Genomic DNA, 22,914 nt, shown 5'->3' on the forward strand with positions numbered 1-22,914 from the left:
CAAGTTAGACGAGCAATATTTGTTTGACTTTGCAACACATGTGTTGTAAAGATTTGCTAAAACAGCAAGTAATGTAATCTGTGAAGGTGTGATTTTTTTCAATCAGGTTCTGATAACCTGAAGTTTCTTGAGTACTTGAAACTTATTTGTATCTATTGGTTGGATAGCTAGTCCTTAATGGGTGTCAGTAATGATACCTTTGGATATTTATAGAGCATATCACGGTATGAAAAGCTTAGAGATATCCTTTTGTTTAGCTCTGCTTAACTCCATATTTCCCCTCTCAACTTCTCACGCTTTCTTAGGGAAATCCTGGCCTAAAGAAGTTTTTTAGGCTAATTGCAATTTTCTTATTATCTCTAGCTCCTCAGTACTTGTCTTTGTTAATTTTAATAGTGGTTATTTCATCTTTGTAGTTGAAAAACAAGTGCATCTTTCTTTTTCATCTCAAGATTCCTGGTTCGGAAAACCATCCTGGTAGAATGATTGATCCAAAAGTGGGCTTAGTCTGTTTTTAGGTTTTCTTTTGGTTTGGGGTCTCTGGGTCCTGTGCCTAGATCTTTTAATATACTCTCAGTACCACCCACATACCTCTTGTTACTCAGAGATTCTATAATGTAATGGTATAGTACAGCTGACATTTAAAGGTTAAGACTGGGACAAGCTTATAATTTTTAAAAAATATTAAGACAAAAAACATCATCAGGTTCATCATTCATGAAATGAGAAAGGAAAGATGATATATAATAAATGAAAACCTCATCTTAGGAACTTATCTAGCTCTATAATATCTTCTAATAGTTGTTAGAAATTTATATATTTTCTAATTTTTTTCCTCTGTCCTCTGTAAGTTGTAGAGTAAAGGACATTAAATTCAGGGTGAACAAAGAAAACTTGTAGAACTCAATATATAATTGCATGTTGATTTTAGGTAAGAAGTAAATGTTGATGGTTCTTTTCATGGAATGTTTATGTATACCCACAGCTCAACCAGCAGGAGTGCCAGAGATCTTAAAAAAAAGCTTACATAGCTGTTCAGTGAAAGGAGAGGAAGAAGTGTTTTTAATTGGCAAGAACTTTCTGAAAGGAACTAAAGTTATTTTCCAAGAAAATGTTTCTGGTAAGTAGGCAAATTCTATGGTTAATTTTTCACTTTGTTATAAAGATACAATCTTAGCCACAGAGTAAAACGGTTGTTCAAAAATTTAGTAAGTCACTGTTTTTATTTCAACCAGATGAAAACTCTTGGAAATCAGAAGCTGAAATCGACATGGAATTGTTTCATCAGGTATAATTTAAGCCTTTTTATAAGTTTTACTCTGAGCTGTTCAGTTTTGTTCTGAAAATAATTTCTGAACAGATTAAATTTCATCATTATATGGGATTGATGTGACTCAAATTTTTTTTTCTTGAGTTTCCTTAACTGAAATAGAATTATTCCTCTGATGCCAGACATGACTCGTTCTCTCTTTTCAAAATTTAAGAGCATTAGCAAAGGTTGCCATTGTTAATAAATAAAGCATTTCTTTCCTGGAATGTATTTTCTTTAAGGATTTGGATTATTTTACCCTATAGTATAGTTTAATCACAGGAAAACCAATATTTTTTTTTAATATTTCTTTTTTAGTTTTCGTCAGACACAACATCTTTGTTTGTATGTGGTGCTGAGGATCGAACCCGGGCCGCATGCATGCCAGGCGAGCGCGCTACCGCCTGAGCCACATCCCCAGCCCCCAAAACCAATATTTATTAAGTACCTGTTTATGTGTCAGGTGCTTTATATTTGTTAAAGTTATTTCCTTAAATTTGGACACAGTCATCACAATCTTTGGGGGGCTGAGGTTGTGGCTCAGTGGTAGAGCATTTGCCTAGCACCTGTGAGGCACTGGGTTCAATCAATCCTTAGCACCAAGTAAAAATGAATAAATCTACAACTAAAAAAAAAATTTTTTTAAGCCTTTGAGGGGGATAGAATTCATATATGTAGGACCTTTCCATGCATTGCTCTCTAAAATTATTTATTATTTATTTCCTCATTAGAGGAAAAACAGCTAGAAAACAAGTACAGAAACCTAAGAATTAGTATGTAGAGCAAATAGTATCAAATTCATAGAAATTGAAACTAACAGAAGAAATGGTTAAATCTATGAGCAAGTTAGTTAGATGGCTCATGCAGAAGAATAGTGTGTATAGGTACAGATTGGGGACAGAGGGGAAGGGACAAGCTAATTAGTGTAAAATACCCAAAGCTTAGAATTTAGTATAGAGCTGATATCAATAGAGAAGAGAAAATGGAAGCAAGCAGAGATGTGGAAGACTCAGGAATTGGAGACTATAGCCAGTTTATCCAAAAACTTTGTAATTTCTTTGTGGTTTTTAAATATTGTTTTATTCCTTTGTGTTTTTTAAAAAAACTAATAAAAATATAAAACATTTTAAATTTAATATATTGCCAAACTCAAGACTAAGGGAATAGCCAAGGCTACTCTCATTTCACACATCAGCCAAAAGTTGAGAAGTCTCCAGGTCACTGTCCCTTTGGATAGCTAGCTTAAAATTTAGGTTTTCCCACTTTCTCCTCAGATTGAATAATTTGCTAAAATTCAGAGAACTCTAGAAATTGCATGTGATTATAAATTTGTTACAACAAAGGGATACTAATCAGAACCAACTGAAGGGAGACACAGAGGGCAAGAGGGAGCTAAAAGCCAAGCTTCTGTCATCTTTATGGAAGTATTCCTCTCAGTTCATTGGTGAGTGACAACTTGCAGAGAACTGCCAAACCAGGGAGGCTCACCCAAGCTTTTAGTGTCCAGAGTTTTTATTTGGACTTGATTATATATTGCCTGTGCCCTGACCTGTAGTTTCCAGTTCCATCAGAGGTCAGAACTGATACGGCATGTTTCAGAGAGCCCATCATAAGTCACAATTGTTAGTTTGTCCAGTGGCCAAAGCCCTAAAGATACTCCTATCAAATTGTAGGGTCCTAGAGATCACCTCCCAATAACCAATGACAAAAAACAGATCTTTCTTTGAGTAAAGTTAATTCTTTATTACAGAGTATTACAAGAACTGGAGCTTCCTACATAACCAGACAAATGCCATGTGGAAAGCTTTCCTTTAGCTTTATACTACTTGCAAAAGTAGAACTTAAGTCATTCCTTTGTCCCGTATGCTACTGAACAGTATCTCCTAGGGTTCTTTACCACTCTTAACTGAAGTTCTAGTACCTGTTTTGTAATGAACAATCTGTGTTATTTAAGAAAGACAAGTCAGGGTTGGGGGTGTGGCTCAAGTGGTAGCGCGCTTGCCTGGCATGTGCGGGGCACTGGGTTCAATCCTCAGTACCACATAAAAATAAAATAAAGATATTGTGTCCACCGAAACCTAAAATAAATAAATATTAAAAAATTCTCTCTTTCTCTCTCTCTCTCTCTCAAAAAAAAAAAGAAAAGTCACTTTTGTGCCTCAGTTGTCTAATCTACAAGATAAACTCTTGCACAAGATTGAGCTCTAACCCTGACATTTTTATGATTTCTTATATTTCTTGATCAGACCATCCCTATTCCCTGTAAACCAGCAGCAGCTTCCTTGAGAGTACTCCTGAAGATTAGGGGGCAATATTGTGTGGCTTTTCTATGATCCTCATAATACTAGCCGATTAATGGACAATCATGAGCCAAAGACAGTGACATCTGTTTTTAATCTCAGCTACTTAGGAGGCTGAGGCAGGAGGTTCTCAAGTTGGAGATCAGCCTGGGTAACTTAGTGAGACCCTGTGTCAAAATAAAAAGGACTTTGGATGTAGCTCACTGTGCCCTGACCTGTAGTTTCCAGTTCCATCAGAGGTCAGAACTGATATGGCATGTTTCAAAGAGCTCAGACAAAGCCCTAAAGATACTCATATCAAATTGAATCCAGTACCCCTGGATTCAGTCCCCAGTACTGACTGGGGTAGAGGGGAAGATACTCTTGAAAAACTTCTCCATTCATTTTATTCCTGTTGAATGAAAAGAGGACTCTGGTCTAAGGTCTCTTTGTTCTGAGGACACTTCAAATCCTAATTTCGGTCATGTTTTTATATACCTAGAATTTTAATCCTAACTGAAAATTAATTTATCCCTGGAATATTTTGTATGCTGTGACTATGTTCTTGTTTTGATTTGTTTTATTTTTGTGATACTGGGGATTGAACCCAGTGGCCATCTACCTAAGCAACATTTCTACCTCCTTCCCCCGCTAGTTTTTTTTTTTTTTTTTTAAACAGTCTTGCTGAATTGCCCAGTCTGGGTTCATACTCAGAATCCCCCTGCTTTTAGCCTCCTGAATGGCTGGAATTATAGGCTTGTGACACTTTGCTTTAACAAATTGATTAGGTAAATGTAAATTCCCAGGGCTGGGTTGTGGCTTAGAGGTATAGCACTCGCCTTGCACGTGCAAGACCCTGGGTTCAATCCTCAGCACCACATAAAAATGAATAAGTGAAATAAAAATACTATGTCCAACTGCAACTAAAAAATAGATATTTAAAAAAAATGTAACTCCCCTTATTTGTAATGCTCTATTATAATTATTCCTATGACACAGATTTATAAATAAGATACAAGTTCTAGAGAATGAAAGACTTATAAATGCTACATAATATTAATAAACATTGGTATTATATGATAAAATATTATTATATGATAAAAGCTCCAACAAATTTTAAAATTTTTTTTATTTTTTATTTTTAATTATACATGACAGTAGAATGTATTTTGACATATCATACATACATGGAGTATAACTTTCCATTTTTGTGGTTGTATGTGATGTGGTGTTACAGTGGTCATGTATTCATATATGAATATATGAAAATTAAGTCCAGTCATTCTACTGTCTTTCCCATTCCCCCAATAAATTTTAATCTTAATTTGCTATTTAATGTAGAACTTTATATTAACAGGTCATTATTTCTCTCTACCTTCCTTTCCTTCCTGGTCCTTCCCCCCTTCTCCCTCTTTTCTCTTCTTTCCTTCCTTCCTTCCTTGGTTTTCCTTCCTTTCCTTTCTTCTTTCTTTCCCTTTGAGGGCATGGGTAGTTATTTTAAAATACTTTTTTTTTAACAGGGCATTTAGGTCAGATACAATAGATTTAAAGAAAAATAATCATAGAAGTAAGACATGTGATCTAGAATGCAAAGGAATTATGTACTTATTTGGTGGCTAAATGTAGGAGGTCTGAGATTTTTGCAAGCAAGTATGTAAACAACAAACTATAATATGATCTGTCATTATCAGATTTTCTTTTTTGGTGTCAGGGATTGAACCCAGGATTGTTTAACCAGGAGCCACATCCCCAGCCCTTTTGTTTTTATATGTTTTTAGAGACAGTATCTGGCTAAGTTGCTTAGGGCCTCACTAAGTTGCTGAGGCTGGCTTTGAACTCGAGATCCTCCTGTTTCAGCCCCTGAGCTGTTGGGCTCAATGCCCGGGACAATAGATAGATAGATAGATAGATAGATAGATAGATAGATAGATAAATATCCTCCTGTTTCAGCCCCTGAGCTGTTGGGCTCAATGCCCGGGACAATAAATAAATAAGTAAGTAAGTAAGTAAATAAGTAAGAGATGGGTGCAGCAGCACTCACCTGTAATCCAAGTGACTGGAGATGCTGAGGCTGGAGGATGGCAAGTTCAAAGCCAACCTCAGCGAAAGCGAGGCACTAAGCAACTCAGTAAGAGTCTGTCTCTAAGTAAAATACAAAATAGGGGGGCTGGGGATGTGGCTCAAGCGGTAGCGCGCTCGCCTGGCGTGTGTGCGGCCCGGGTTCGATCCTCAGCACCACATACAAACAAAGATGTTGTGTACGCCGATAACTAAAAAAAAAATAAATATTGAAAATTCTCTCTCCCTCCCTCCCTCTCTCTCTCTCTCTCTCTCTCTCTCTCTCTCTCTCTCTCTCTCTCTCCCCCCCCCATATTTAAAAAAAAAAAATACAAAATAGGGCTGGGGATGTGGCTCAGTGGTCAAGTGACCCTGAGTTCAATCCCAGGTACCCAAAAGACTAAAATAAATAAGAAATTCTTGAAAGAAATGCTAGAAGAAGATTCTCAGGGGAATTTATAAGAAAACTAGTCTAAACAAAGACTTGAGTGTTTAGAAGATAGGTATTTCAAATTGGCTCTAATAGAAATCTTGCAAAGTGTCTTTCTTCCAATCCAATTACATATATCCCCAGCTGTGAAATGAATTTGGCAATGATAAATTATTTCACAGGAAAGTGAAAAATATATAGCCCCATTGCTTGTATACCTCAAAAAAGATTTTCTGTAAGTGGGAAAAATAGTTATTTTGAATCCAAGCAGATTTTTATTAAGATACTGAAATTTAAACATTTCCCTCTTTTTCCCCAGAGAATGTTATACTTGCTATAAAATCTCCCATACCTTTGGATATTTTGTGTATATTGTATTCTTAGCTCAGTGGTAGTTAATTGAACCTAATTTAAGAAAGCAGTGTTAAAAAACAACTTTTGATTACTGTTCACAATTTCAAATGGATTGTAGAGTTTCTAGATTCAGATTGAGGAAGTATGAAGAATTAGTGTTGAGAAGTTCATTTGAGGGAGCAAAAAGTTCATTTGGTTTTAAAAGTTTCAAATTAGGTTTGCTTAAACATGCTCTCTGAAACAAGTAGGGTAGAAGTATTTTGATAAAATATGCATCTGAATTTTAAATACTAATCCCATTATTAATTACTAAGAAACAGTTTTTTTATTCAGAAGGATAATTTGAAATATAGTTTGCCATATAATTTAGATGTGGAAGAGTGCTTGGCAAGTCAACCACTCAGTTTTTTTGTAAATGTAGGTAGGCTGCTTCTTTGATGTGATTGTAGTATCTAAGTAGACTTCTGTTTCTTATAAGTCGAATCATTACTGGAATATTTTTGATGACCAAACATTCATTCAGATCCTCCTCCCCAAATAGTTGAGGATGCATACACATTTACACTACATGTTTTTCAACCTGATTTAAAAAACGTGTGGTTTCTTTCAGGATGGCTAAATTATGAGGTATTCTATTAGAAAGGGAGCTTGTTCTTCCTTTCATTTGTTCTCTCTGATTCCTTTTAATGTTAGTTTATTTTAGAGAGTATTTTAAGATACAAATTAAGTGCTCAGAAATTGAAACTTGACCTCATTTGTCCTTTTTTCTTTTATGTGTGTGGAGGGAATAGGTACTGGGCAATGAACCCAGGGATGCTTTACCACTGAACTACATTTCAGCCCTCTTTTATTTTGATTCGAGACATGATCTGGCTAAGTTACCAAGTCTCGCCTAGAACTTTTGATCCTTCAGCCTCAGGCTCCCAAGTCCCTGAGATTATAGGTGTGCCCCTGTGCCTGGCTGTCCCATATTCTAATGAACATCAGCTATATTCTAAATCCCAGCAGCTAGCCTTAGCAACAGCAAAGTGCTAAGCAACTCAGTGAGACCCTATCTCTAAAATACCAAAAAAAAGGCCTAGGGATATGGCTCTGTGGTTGAGTTCCCCTGAGTTCAATCCCTGCTACCTCCCCACCCCCCCAAAAAAAAGAAATGTCAAATTTACCACACCCACAGCTATTGGCTTTGGCCTCTTCCATGTCAGATCATAAGTAAAAGCATGATCACTACCTTCCTAGTGTTACTTCCCATTACTATAATTTACTAGGGAAAAAGAGAAAAAATTCAAATGTGGTTCATATTATCTTCCAGGAAAGTGTAACTCCCTTGAGTAAATGCTGATGAAACACATATGAACTTTTCTTTTTCTTTTTCAATTTCTTTTTGAGGTTGTAAATGGATAGCATGCCTTTATTTTATTTGTTTATTTTTATGTGATGCTGAGGATCGAACCCAGTGCCTCACACATGCTAGGCAAGTGTTCTGCCACTGAGCTACAGCCCCAGCCCTGCCCTTTTCTTATAAAGATGTATATGTTCTAACTAAAAGTATCTTATTTACTGAAGTTTGAATAAACTGAACCATTTAATTTTAAATGAGTAGGTGGTAGGGAGGAATGAACTGCATTATGAAGTACATCTCATTGAGATTGTACAGAACACATGATAACTGACTTTGCATTTCATGGACATACTTTTTTCCTCATAATTTGCTCTAATGTTCAACAAGTATATTTGAGTCTATTTTGAATATGGTGCCATTCTTTTTTTTTAATTAATTTATTTTTTTTAAGTGTAGATGGACACAAAACAATGCCTTTATTTTTTTTTATGTGGTGCTGAGGATCGAACCCAGGTCCCGCCCATGCTAGGCGAGTGCTCTACCACTAAGCCACAATCCCAGCCCGGTGCCAATTATCTGACCAGGTTCGGAAGGGGTTCTACTTTAAACAGGATAGTCAAAGGAAGATTTCACTTAAGAGGTGACATTTGTATCAAATTTGAAAATCTTTGAAGAATTTGCCATTTGAGGAGGTGAAGGAAGAATATTACAGTTGATGAGAACAGCAATTGGAAGATAAAACTGAGTTTAGTATGTTAAAGAATGGACTGAGAAAGTCAATTTGTAGTAAGGCAGTGGGGAAATGGGAGTGAGATGAAGTTGACAGAGCAGAGACCTTGAAAGCCATTGTAAAACATTTTGATTTCTACCTTAAGGATATCTTCGACTAATGACCTAGTAGTACCTATCAAACTGAGGTTAAAAATACATTTTTTTCCTAATCAGACTTTTAAAACTTTAAAGCTAATAGGAAATATATTTAGTCTTCTAAATTTAAATATTTTTTTTTCTGACTATTATATTTTTCTTTAAATTAGAACCATCTTATTGTGAAGGTTCCCCCATATCATGACCAAAATATAACTTTGCCTGTATCGGTGGGGATATATGTAGTGACCAATGCTGGAAGATCCCATGATGTTCAGCCATTCACCTACACTCCAGATCCAGGTATGTCAAAAAGAAAAATTCCGAATAAAAATGAATAATTAATTTCTAGCTCTTTAAAAAGATAAGAAGACCACCCAAGAAAAGAGAAAAAGTTGTTCTCTGTGACAAATTAATGTGAATTTATTTTGGAGATGGCTTTATTTCCTAAAAAGATAGCCATCGAATACAACTTCTATGTTAGCAGGATCATTTTTACCTTTTATAATAATAAAAGCCAGGAGTGCTCTGAGATCAGATTCTCCTGAGCTACTTTACAGGTCACTCCTTAATAAGGATGACCATTTATTGGTACTTCTTATATGCGGGAAGGTAAGTGACAGTTTTGGGAAATTACTTAATAGTTTAAGTTGGCTAGTTATAGGGTTTCTGTTTGTTTGTTTGTGTCTTGCTGAGGATTGATCTTAGATTCTTCTGCATACTAAGCACATGCTCTACCACTGAGGTATACACTCCAACCTTCTTATGGTGTGTTTTTTTTTTCTCTTACCTAGTCTCTCTTGTTTTGTTTTGGTACTGGGGTTTAAACCTGATGCTTTACCACTGAGCTACATTCCCAGTCTTTTTTTTTTTTTTTTTGAGACAGAATCTTACTAAGTTGCTTAGGGCCTTGCTAAGTTGCTAAAGCTGGCCTCAAACTTGTGATCCTCTGGTCTCAACCTCCCAAATCCCCAAGATACTGGTGTCCACCACTGTGCCCAGCTTAAGGTACATTTTTGAGAGAGGTGAGGAATATGCTTGAAGTAATATGTGATAAAGTCAAAAAGTTTCAGAGACTGGTGGTGAATATTTTAAATATGATTTTAAGTATTTAGGCAAAATAAGATGGTTTAGAAAGAAATCAGTGACAAGAATAATTAAAATGTTAAAAGTTTGATGGTTTTTTGCTAAAAATTACAAGTTGTTTGCCTGCATTAATTTAGTTGCCTGAAGAAGACAAAACGCCTTCTGCTAGAAGTAAGGAAAATATTTTAGAAATGAAAACTCTTCCTGTGTTCCATTGACTGAGGCTTGGTTTCTACCATGGCTTCTATTGATTCAGTTTATTCCAGTCTCAGACATACTTAATAATTATCAGCCCTCCGTATCGGTAGTTTATTAATATGTTTCCCCAAAATAGTTCAGGACCCAGTAAGATAGAAGAAGTTGAAGAAAAGTGATATGGAAAGAAAGCCCTGGCATCAAAAAATAAGGGAAACAAATCTAGGTGCAGGGGTGCATATACCTACTTGGGAGCTAAGACAGAAGGATTGCTTGAATCTAGGAATTCAAGGCCAGCCTGGGCAACACAGTGAGATTCCCATCTCAAAAAATAAATAGAAAAAGAAAAATGAGGGAAATGGAAGCTAATAGAGTTATAATTAGTTATAATTATATAATTAATTCATCTAATTCCCTATTTTTAATTATGTCTGAATTTTGCAGTATTGGTTATTTACAGTGGGTTTGCTACAAAGGCATGCCACAGTATATAGCACTAATGAAACTCCCCTTGCTATTTTTCTCAGAACTAAAGGTCATAAGTAAAAACTTTGAACCAAAAAGGCATGGTTTGGAAATAATATTTTGGCTTCAACAAAAATAAGAGGAGAAAGAAGATTGCTTTATAGTAAGAGTCCAAATATTTGTTTTTGTTTTCTCAGAAGGCCTAAAAATCCAAAACATGTGATTTAAAATTAATATAGTTAAGGTACTTCAGTAACTGCTAGTTATGAAATACTGATATGTAATATTTTACAGAAGAATGCACAAATATGAGGGAAAAGATGACATAATTAACATATTAGGTTCTGTTTCCTGATGAGCTTCTACATCAGTTATGGGGGAAGAGAAAGTGCTGTGTGTGCCAAAAGAATATATAGTATTAATGGTTTTTGCTATCCTGAAAACACTGAAATCTGGTTGTTGTCATTTATTGTTTTTTTTTTTTTAAGAGAGAGAGAATTTTTAATATTTATTTTTTAGGGGGCTGGAGATGTGGCTCAAGCGGTAGCGCGCTTGCCTGGCATGCGTGTGGCCCGGGTTCGATCCTCAGCACCACAAACAGACAAAGATGTTGTGTCCGCCAAATACTAAAAAATAAATATTAAAATTCTCTCTCAAAAAAAAAATTTATTTTTTAGTTTTTCGTGGACACAACATCTTTATTTTATTTTTATGTGGTGCTGAGGATAGAACCCAGCGCCCCACGCATGCCAGGTGAGCCTGCTACCGCTTGAGCCACATCCCCAGCCCCGATTTATTGTTTTTATATTTATTAGTTATAAAAAACTTCAAGACTTTGAAGTATTGAGCATCACCTTCAAGAATCCTGATTTTGGTGCTGGGGATATAGCTCAGTTGGTAGAGTGCTTGCCTCCCATGTACAATGCCTTGGTTCAATCCCCAGCACCACCAAAAAAAAAAAAAAAAGAATCCTCATTTCTTAGTGATGAGTGCTGACTATTAGGAATTTTTCTTTGATAGATTACCAAATAAGCTTTTATGTCTTCTGCTTTAAAAAATGCTCCAATGGCCTATATTTGGCCATACTTAGGTAATCATTACCATATGTTTGTTCTTTAAAATTTATACCCTTTGAGGGATAGGGGTTGTGGCTCAGTGGTAGAGCACTTGCCTAGCATACCTGACGCACTGGGTTCAGTCCCTGGCACCACATAAAAATAAACAAATAAAATAAAGGTGTTGTGTTCATCTACGACTAAAAATAAATTTTTTAAAAAAATTTATACCCTTTGGATATCTTATACATCACAGATAGCAGTCACTCTTAGAAAATATTATTCAATACATGATACACAAACATTGTAATGAGATCTAATGCCTCCGTTTCTACCTTTATGATATAATTTTAAAATTTTTCATAATTTCACTAACCCTAGCTCAGTGGTAGAGTACTTGCCTAGCTCATTTATATATATATATATAATTTTTTTTTTAAACTGGGATTGAATCCAGAGTGCTTTATTACTGAACTACATCCCCAACCCTCTATTTTTATTGTTTATTTTGAGACAGAGCCTTTCTAAATTACCAGGGCTGGCTTCAAACTTTCAATCCTCTTGCCTCAGCCCCTGCCGAATTGCTGGGATTAGAGGTGTGTGCCTCTGTACCCAGCTCATTTTTTTGCTGCCCTAAAAACAATACTAATTAAGTTACTAATAACTTAATTTAAAAGTAGAAATTTTTTTAAGTTTTTCCAGTTTTTAAATCTTTAATTATTAAAATAATTTAATTATTAAAATTAGTGTCACACAGAGAAATTGTAGTATTTCTTTTTGAGTGCCTAAAAGTGCTCAGTTACACTTTGTTAAACTTACTATGCAGCATACTAAGATAAATTATTAAATTCCAATTTTTTAGATGTGTGCAATTTTGTCTCCTTATTCATTAACTGTCATTTGACATTGTCGTGTCAAGAATATGCATTAGCGGGGTTGGGGATGTGGCTCAAGGGGGTAGTGCACTCTCCTGGCATGCGTGCAACCCTGGTTCGATCCTCAGCACCACATACAAACAAAGATGTTGTGTCCGCCAAAAAATAAAAATAAATAAATAAATGTTTAAAATAAATGTTTTTTTTTTTTTTAAAAAAGGATATGCATTAGCTGGGCATGGTGGTACACATTTGTAGTCTCAGCAACTTGGGAGGCTGAGGCAGGAGAATCACAAGTTTAAGACTAGCCTCAGCAATTTAGTGAGGCCCTAAGCAATTTAAGCAACTTAAATGATTTTGTCTCAAAATAAAAAGGGCTATGGATGTACCTCAGTGGTATAACACCCCTGAGTTCAATCCCCATTAGCAAAAAAAAAAAAAAAAAAAAAAGTTAACTGACTCAAATCTTATTTTGGATTTAGTGAATAAAATATATTTGAATAAAATTAATATATGGTTATTTGAAGCAAGAACCTATTTATTAGGGTCTGGGCATATGGCTTAGTTGGTAGAGTGCTTGCCTCACATGCACAAGGCCCCTGGGTTCAATCCCTAGCACCACAAAAAAAAAAAAAGAAGAAGAATGTATTTATTTAGTTTTCTCATTTAGAACTGATTTCTATTCTCAGGCTTATTAAATTTAAAGTTGTGATAGTAGATTAATTGATATGACTAAGAATTGTAACCCAGCAGCTCTTCATTAATACTAGCGATTTTTTTTGTCAGAAATATTACTAAAAAGAATAATCATAATATTGTGAATTTAGTTTGTTCAGTTGTTTTAATCAAACTTAAATATTGACTAATGTTTTTTAAATAAGTTTTTTTTTATTCTATTTGTTACTAGCAATTGAACCCAGGGGTGCTTAACCACAAAACCACATCCCCAGCTCTTTTTTATTTTTGTTTTTTTTGTATGTATTTTTTTAGTTATAGATGGACACAATACCTTTATTTTATATTTTATGTGGTGCTGAGGATCAAACCCAGTGCCTCATGTGTGGCGGTGGAATACTCTACCACTGAATGCCAGCCCCAGCCCCCTTTTTAGTGACAGGATCTTACTAAGTTTGTTAAGGCCTCACTAGGTTGCTGAGGCTAGCTTTGAACTTGCAATCCTCATCCCTCATTCTGCTTTTTAATATTTATTTTTTTAATTATAGATGGACACAATGTCTTTATTTCATTTTTATATGGTGCTGAGTATCGAACCCAGTGCCTCACACATGCGAGGTGAGCGCTCTCCCTCTGAGCCACAATCCCAGTCCCTGGAAAATAAGTATTTTTAATAAATAATTTATTTAGGTGAATGGTTGGGTTTTTTTCCTTGTTAATATTTTAATATTATTTAGTAAGTTTTAAATGTCTATTATTTTTTATTTTGAGACAGGATCTTGCTAAATTGCTCAGACTGGCCTTAAACTAGCAGTCCTTTTGTCTCAACTTCCTGAGTTGCTTCCACTCCAAGAAGTGTTCTTAAAAATTGCTGTTTTGTTTTGATAAGTGATCATATGCTGTCCTCACTAGGATGCTCTGTGAGAAAATATTCCAATTAAAGAATTCTAAGATACACATTTGTTAAGCTGAATATACTTTAAATACATGAACTTCTTTTTTTAATTGCAGCAGCTGGTGCTTTGAATGTAAATGTGAAGAAAGAAATATCTAGTCCAGCAAGACCTTGCTCTTTTGAAGAGGCCATGAAAGGTACCAAGTTGATTCTTTTCAAAAATTATAATTAGGTGATCTTACCTGTTTTATCTAGAAAACTTTAATATTTGTTTTCTCTTATGTATTTATAAAATTTAGCAGGGTATCATCCACATTATAAAATAAATGTTTGATTTTATTAAATGCAGAGACTTGTTTATCAACTTGATATTGTCCTTTTTTCAGCATATAAACCTAACTTTTTATCAAATAGATGTTGGAGCTGGATGCAGTAGTACATGCCTGTAATCACAGTGGCTCTGGAGGCTGAGATAGAAGGATTGCAAGTTTAAAGCCAGCCTCAGCAACTTAGCAAAGTCCTCTGCAATCTGTCTCAAATAAAAAATAAAAAAGGGCTGGGGATGTAGCTCAGTGACAAAATGTCCCTGCATTCAATCCCCAGTATGTAAATAAATTAATTAATAATAAAATAAATAAATAAGAATATAAAAGGACTAGGGATGTAGCTCATGGTAAAGTACCCTTGGGTTCAATCTCCTGTACCAATAAATAGATAGATAGATAAATAAATGGTCTTTGATTCTCAAGGAGCATGATTTACTCAAATCAATTTTATAAAATACAGTAAATTTTTTTATTCTCGGTAGTAAAGTTTAGTATTCATATATGTAATGGTTCAGTATAAATTATAATTAATTTGATTATTATTTAATTGATGGTAAACATTTTCCAGAGTATTTTAATGGGGAATTATTGCCTACAAAATTAACTACCAGGATTATCAAATTCAGCTGAAGAAAAATTCACAAATCTATAAACATCTTTAGCTAACATTTATTGAACATATATTAAGTGGTAGGCAATATGCCAAGCTCTTTATAGGTATTATTTAACCTTCTAAACTCTGTGAGGTTGGTAACTTATTGTTTCTATTTCGTAAGTAAAGAATCCAAAGCTCTAGAGAGGTTAAATAACTTGCCCGTGGTCACTTAGCTAGGAGTAAATATTGATTGAGCTTCAGTGTGTAAATACATCTGAGCGAAAATCATTGAAATTGTGTTTATTTTGAATAATAAAATTAATTAATTAGGAAAGAATATCAGGGAACTTATGGCCTATCCATTGTAAATTTTTGAGATCCAGTCTTTTCTCTAAAAATTCCTTGTGATGCTTTCATGGCTGGATGGAACATAACTAATCCAATGTAGAATTTCTTATACAAGATTAAGAATTGAGGGCTGGGGTTGTGGCTCAACGATAGAGTGCTCACCTAGCATGCGTGATGCCCTGGGTTCAATCCTCAGCACTACATTAAAAATAAATAAATAGAGATTAAGAATTGAAGGTTAAAAAGGTATGTTTAATTTTTAGTAATAAATGAATTAGTCCTTTGATCAATATCTTACTAGCCAAAAAAAGAACAAGAAACAGACATAGGGCTGGGGATGTGGCTCAGTGGTAGAAAGTTTGCTTGGCATGCATGAGGCACTGGTTTAGATCCTCAGCACTGCAAGCAAAACAAAACAGACTTATACCCATTAGTATTTTTTACAATTCAGACTTTTTGTTTGTTTTTTAGTACGAGGGATTGAACTTTGTGGCAATACCACTGAGCTCCATCCATCCTCTAGCCTTTTTATTTTTTTATTCTGAGAAGTTGCTTGGGAGCCTCACTAAATTGCTGAAGCTGGCCTGGAACTTAAGATCCTTCTGCTTCGGCCTCTGAGTTGCTGGGAATTGTAGGCATGTACCACTGCACGCAGAATAATTCAAACTTTCTTATTTTGAAAATTACCATATCAGTTGAGGTAGGATAAAAAATAATTTTATGAGGATTTATATAATTTAATTAAATATTAAACTGTCTAATCAGTTTAAACTTTAAATTTGTCATCTTAAATGCAGTGATATTAAATAGAGATTTCTGATTTTTAAAAAGCCATCATTTTCAGAAAGGAATTATTTTCCACAGATAGCTTATTTTGGTGATTCCTTGAAATCAGAGCTTTAGTATTATGTCAAGATGCTGTGTGAAAATTTAATTAGCTGTACTTTAATGATGAGGGCTGAGCAGTGAAAATGTCTTTTAAATTTGTGTTATGGTAATAATCCCTGAAGATTCATTCTTATAAATAGCTATCAATTACAATATGATTTAGAACTTGATACCCAAAGATTATATTACAGCTAGATATTGAAAGTTTTCTCTCTAAAGTTAATTTTACCCACCTGTGTATATATCCTTATCACAAAAGTAATTTAAGTCAGTAAAATGAAGTATGCAGTGCATACTGTTGTCAACAGTTTCTTGGGAATATTTTAGAAAGTTTCCTATATCTATATGGGTTCAGGTATATTAAATATAAACAAGTAGATTGCTTAAACACTCTTATGCCTATTTAGGACCTAGAGATAAAATATTTCTATGCATTCTTTGAGTTTCAGCTTTGTAGGGAGTGGTTAATTAGATGAATGTGAAAAATATTTGAGAGTATTTATTTTTCTCTAACTGGATGTAATAGTATGGCAAGATTTGGAAGTTTTGAGGAACCATTATCTAGTTCAGCCTCACTTTATAGGCAGTAAACCAAAGCTTAGAGAGGTTAAGTGATTTGTTCAAGATCACCCAGCTAGGGCTGGGTTATAGTTTATTTGGTAGAATGCTTGCCTCACATGCACAAGGCCCTGGGTTCCATCCTCAGCACCACAGGGGGGAAAAAAAAGATCACACAGCTAGTAAATGACAGAGGTAGAAACGTCAATTTCCCCTCAAAAGTCTCTCTCTTATTTCCTCTCTTATAAATTTCAATTCTTTTTATTTATTTATTTTGGATGCTTGGGATTGAATTATTTGGCATGGGTAGAAGAGAAAACTTTTTTTTTTTGGTTCTTTTGTTTGTTTTTGTGGTACTTACAATTAAATCCAGGGACTCTTTGCCACTGAGATATATCTCCAGTCCTTTTTATTTTGAAATAGGGCCTTCCTACATTTCAGAGATTAACCTCTAACTTACAGATCACATGCTAGCATCAGTGATCAGTCTGTCCGTCTGCAGGAATGGCAACAACAGAACCCAGGAGCCAATGCATCCCCTTTTCCCACCAGGCAACAATAAGACCCTCTGTCTGCACTTGGGGTGCTAGCAAGCCCAGGGTTTTCTTTTCTTTTCTTTTTTTAATATTTATCTTTTAGTTATTGGTGAACACAATATCATTATTTTATTTTTATGTGGTGCTGAGGATTGAACCCAGTGCCTAACACATGCTAGGTGAGCACTCTGTGTCTGAGCCACAACCCCACCCCCCAGGGTTTTCTTATCCTTACCCAAATAGCAGAAAGATCTAGGCCAAGCATTTCTCAAACTTCCATTCAGTGACAGAATGAAACCCAGAGGCAAAAAGTGAACCAGGCCTGGAGTCTCCCAAGCCTTTACCAAATGGCAAAAGACAGCCTATATGCCTGCTTCTCTACTCCCAGAAGCACAAGCAGTGATAGAATGGGAAACCTGGGAAGCCTATTGGCACTAGAAGATCAGAGAAAATCCAGGAAAAATGCCTTCTGTTATTACAGTCCCACATCTCTCACTCCCATCAAAGACATCAGGTAGCCCAGGGAAGCACCTTTCATTCATTAGGCAATACCAGCAGCAAGAATGCAGCTGGAGGGAGGCAAGGGTGGATAGGAAAGACATAGAATGGATTGGACATAACTCTCTTGTAAATTCACATATGAAAACACAACCAGTGTAACTCCACATCATGTACAACCACAAGAATGGGAAGTTACACTCTATGTATGTGCAATGTCAAAATACACTCTACTGTCATGTTAAAAAAAAAGAATTTTATTTTTTTTAAGTACATATCTTTTTTTATTGATTTTATTATTTTTTTTAAATACAGACAATAGTGGAATGCATTATAATCCTTATTACACATATAGAGCACCATTTTTTGTATCTCTGTATATAAAGAATTTTAGTTAGGTCAAGAAGAGCCAGAATAATACAACAGACCAGAATAAGACTTAGAAAACAATTGTCATTGAAACTACAGTACACTTAAGTAGAGACAACCTACACAGGTTAAATAAGTAACTATCTACTAAAATAGACTTAAGTAGAACCAAGAAAGAGTCTCCTAACATAATGTCCAAAATGGCCAGGAAACAAAAATTTAAAGTCATACTCTGAACCAGGAAAATTATAACTTGAATGAAAAAAGAAAATCAACTGATATCAATACTATCACAAATCAGATGTTGGACTGGAGCAGTGGCACACACCTTTAATCCCAATGACTTGGGAAGCTGAGGCAGAAGGATTGCAAGTTTGAGGCCAGCAACAGCAACTTAATGAAACCCTGTCTCAAAATTTAAAAAAAAAAAAAATGAAAGGAACTAAGGGTGTAGCCTAGTGGTAAAGCTCCCTTGAGTTCGGTCTTCAATATGACAACAACAACAACAAAAAAGTGAACTCAGTACTGGGGTTGTAGCTCAGTAGTAGAAGCAATTGCTTAGCATGTGTGAGGCACTAGGTTCAATCCTCAGCACCATGTAAAATAAATAAACAAATAAATAGCTGGACGCAGTGGCGCACACCTGTAATCCCAGCAGCTCCAGAGGCTGAGGCAGGAGGATCAAAGTTCAAAGCCAGCCCCAGCAAAGGTGCTAAGCAATTCAGTGAGACCCTGTCTCTAAATAAAATACAAAATAGGTCTGGGGATGTAGCTTAGTGGCCAAGTGTCCCTGAGTTCAATCCCTGGTACCCACCTCCACCCCCGCCCACTTGTGCAAAAAAAAGTAAACTCTCATTTTTCTCTTGGGTGCAGCAATGAAAACTACTGGATGTAACTTAGATAAGGTAAATATTCTTCCCAATGCCCTCATCACTCCACTCATATCGAGCAGTATGATTAAGAGTGAAGATGTTACTCCAATGGAAGTAACAGCAGAAAAAAGATCTTCCCCTATTTTTAAGGTAAGTTATATTGACCAGTGCTCCAAATCTGAACCTTATAAAAACTGCTGTATTTCTTTTTTTTCTATTTCTTTCATATTTGTTTTGCATTGCATATGATTAATAAAAATAACTAATTTTAAGCATTTTCACAATTAGGAACATTTTATGTTAATCTGTTTCCAGTCTTTTCTCATCACTCTCCATTCCTTTTTTTTCTTTTTTAATTTTAATATTTATTTTTTTTTTTTTTTTAGTTTTTCAGGGGACACAACATCTTTGTGTTTGTATATGGTGCTGAGGATCGAACCCGGGCCGCACGCAAGCCAGGCGAGCGCGCTACCGCTTGAGCCACATCCCCAGCCCTCCTTTTTTTTCTTAATATTTATTTTTTAGTTGTAATTGGACACAATACCTTTATTTTATTTATTTTTATGTGGTGCTGAGGATTGAACCCTGGGCCTCGCACGTGCTGGGCAAGCGCTCTACCGCTGAGCCACAACCCCAGCACTCCCCTTTCCTTTTTCACTTGTTTTTTCCTACTGTAATGTCACTGAAGATCCACAATATTGAGGCATTTTGAAGTCTACCCTTTATGAACCGTAGAATTAATGTTCCCTTGTTATCCTTTATTTGTCTGAGCATATCAACAGCTAATTATTATTCTACTTCTTTGACTGTCTTTATTTATAGTACTTTAAAATCATACCCCATGTTATCATGGAGAGTCCATTGTCTTATACCTGTTTTATTAATGGTAATTCAGAAAATTGGTCCTACTTACATTTTTAGAATAGTAATTATTTTTAAGTATCATATGCTTGTTTAATGTATATATAAACATTATTTGGGATTTTTATTTTTTAGACTACAAAGACAGTTGGATCAACTCAGCAAACTTTAGAAAACATCTCTAACATAGCAGGAAATGGGTCCTTTTCATCACCATCATCTTCTCACTTACCCTCTGAAAATGAAAAGCAGCAACTTCAACCCAAGGCATACAACCCAGAGAGCCTGACAACTATCCAAACACAGGACATCTCACAGCCTGGGACCTTTCCAGCAGTTTCTGCAACTAGTCAGTTGCCCAGCAGTGATGCGCTACTACAGCAGGCTACGCAATTTCAAACAAGAGAAACTCAGTCTAGAGAAGTATTACAGTCAGATGGTACAGTAGTTAATTTGTCACAACTTACTGAGGGGTCACAGCAACAGCAGCAGTCACCACTGCAAGAACAAGCACAGACTTTACAGCAGCAGATTTCATCAAATATTTTTCCATCACCAAATAGTGTGAGTCAGCTACAGAATACTATTCAGCAGTTGCAAGCAGGAAGTTTTACAGGAAGTACTACTAGTGGCAGCAGTGGAAGTGTTGACTTGGTCCAACAAGTTTTAGAGGCACAACAACAGTTATCTTCAGTTTTATTTTCAGCTCCAGATGGTAATGAGAATGTTCAAGAACAACTTAGTGCAGACATTTTTCAACAAGTCAGTCAAATTCAAAATAGTGTAAGCCCTGGCATGTTTTCCTCAACCGAGTCCGCAGTCCACACCAGACCAGATAATTTAATACCTGGAAGAGCTGAAAGTGTTCATCCACAGACTGAAAACACATTGTCAAATCAACAACAGCAACAACAGCAACAACAAGTGATGGAATCATCAGCTGCAATGGTTATGGAGATGCAGCAGAGTATTTGCCAGGCAGCTGCCCAAATTCAGTCAGAGTTATTCCCTTCAACAGCTTCAGCAAATGGAAACCTTCAGCAGTCACCAGTTTACCAGCAGCCTTCTCATATAATGAGTGCACTACCTACCAATGAGGACATGCAAATGCAATGTGAATTGTTTTCTTCGCCTCCTGCAGTTTCTGGAAATGAAACATCCACAACCACCACACAGCAGGTTGCAACCCCTGGCACTACCATGTTTCAGACATCAAGTTCAGGAGATGGTGAAGAAACTGGAGCACAAACAAAACAGATTCAGAACAGTGTCTTTCAGACCATGGTCCAAATGCAACATAGCGGGGACAATCAACCTCAAGTTAACCTTTTTTCATCAACAAAAAGTATGATGAGTGTTCAGAATAGTAGTACCCAGCAACAAGGTAATGGTTTATTCCAGCAAGGGAATGAGATGATGTCACTTCAGTCTGGGAATTTTCTGCAGCAGTCTTCTCATTCACAGGCTCAACTTTTTCATCCTCAGAATCCTATTGCTGATGCTCAAAACCTTTCCCAGGAAACTCAAGGTTCTATTTTTCATAGTCCAAATCCTATTGTCCACAGTCAAACTTCTACAACTTCCTCTGAACAAATGCAGTCTCCAATGTTTCACTCTCAGAGTACCATCGCTGTGTTACAGGGTTCTTCAGTTGCACAAGACCAGCAGTCACCCAACATATTTCTTTCCCAAAGTTCTATGAATAATCTTCAGTCTAACACAGTATCCCAAGAAGAGCAGATTTCATTTTTTGCAGCACAGAACTCAATTTCTCCACTTCAGTCAACGTCAAACACTGAACAGCAAGCTGCTTTCCAACAGCAGACTTCAATATCACATATCCAGACCCCTATGCTATCCCAAGAACAGGCACAATCTTCCCAGCAAGGTTTATTTCAGCCTCAGGTGTCCTTGGGCTCCCTTCCACCTAATCCAATGCCTCAAAATCAACAAGGAGCAATTTTCCAGTCACAACACTCAATAGTTGCCATGCAGAATAACTCTTCATCCCAGGAGCAGCAGCAGCAACAGCAGCAGCAGCAACAGCAACAGCAGCAGCAACAGCAGCAGAGCATTTTATTCAGTAATCAGAATACTATGGCTACAATAGCATCTCAAAAGCAACCACCACCAAACATGATATTCAGCCCAAATCAAAATCCAATGGCTAGTCAAGAGCAACAGAGCCAGTCAATTTTTCACCAACAAAGTAATATGGCCCCAATGAATCAAGAACAGCAACCCATGCAATTTCAGAATCAGCCCACAGTTTCCTCACTTCAGAACCCAGGTCCTAACCAATCTGAGTCATCACAGACTTCCTTATTCCATAGCTCTCCTCAGATTCAGTTGGTACAAGGGTCACCTAGTTCTCAAGAGCAGCAAGTAACACTCTTCCTCTCTCCAGCATCCATGTCTGCACTACAGACCAGTATAAACCAACAAGAAATGCAACAGTCTCCTCTTTATTCTCCTCAGAACAACATGCCTGGAATCCAGGGAGCCACATCTTCACCTCAGTCACAAGCTACTTTATTTCACAATACTGCAGGAGGTACAATGAACCAACTACAGAATTCTCCTGGCTCATCTCAGCAGACTTCAGGAATGTTCCTGTTTGGCATTCAGAATAGTAAGAAACTTTTCTACTTTTTTATTATTCAATTGAAATGGTCAAATGATTATTAGTATTAGAAGGAAGCAAAATGCAGTCATTTTAAAAGCACAGATTTTACTTAGAATTCTACCAATTAGCTTGGCACAATGGTGCATGCCTGTAATCCCAACAACTCTAGAAGCTAAAGCAGGAGAATTGCAAGTTCAAGGCCAGCCCTGGCAACTTAGCAAGACTGTATCTCAAAATAATAAAAAGAAGAAAAATATAACTCTGATAAAGTGCCCCGCCAGGGGTTGTGGCTCCTCGGTAGAGCAATCGCCTAGCACATGTGAAGCGCTGGGATCGATCCTCAGCACCACATAACAATAAATAAAATAAAGGCATTGTGTCCGACTACAACTAAAAAAATATATATTAAAAAAAAAAAATGCCCCTGGGTTTTATCCTCAGTACTGGGGTAAAAAACAAAATTCTACCAATTAAAGATAGTGAGATTGTGGACAAATTTTATGGGCCTTAATTTCCACATCCAAAACAGTGATCATATTACTTGCTTGACAA

At 36.1% G+C, this 22,914-nt stretch overlaps 1 protein-coding gene across 1 annotated transcript in view; it reads left to right on the forward strand.

Moving 5' to 3' along the window:
- Nucleotides 1-22,914, forward strand: part of Nfat5 (nuclear factor of activated T cells 5) — a 106,627-nt gene that overhangs the window by 74,533 nt on the left and 9,180 nt on the right. Inside the window, exons 7-12 of the mRNA XM_076839601.1 lie at nt 986-1,120; nt 1,236-1,288; nt 8,810-8,942; nt 14,002-14,082; nt 18,877-19,025; nt 19,872-22,368. Coding sequence (XP_076695716.1) covers nt 986-1,120; nt 1,236-1,288; nt 8,810-8,942; nt 14,002-14,082; nt 18,877-19,025; nt 19,872-22,368 — 3,048 coding nt within the window. The remainder of the gene's footprint in view (nt 1-985; nt 1,121-1,235; nt 1,289-8,809; nt 8,943-14,001; nt 14,083-18,876; nt 19,026-19,871; nt 22,369-22,914) is intronic.

This window comes from Callospermophilus lateralis, chromosome 18 (assembly GCF_048772815.1).
Source record: "Callospermophilus lateralis isolate mCalLat2 chromosome 18, mCalLat2.hap1, whole genome shotgun sequence".
NCBI lineage: Eukaryota > Metazoa > Chordata > Mammalia > Rodentia > Sciuridae > Callospermophilus > Callospermophilus lateralis.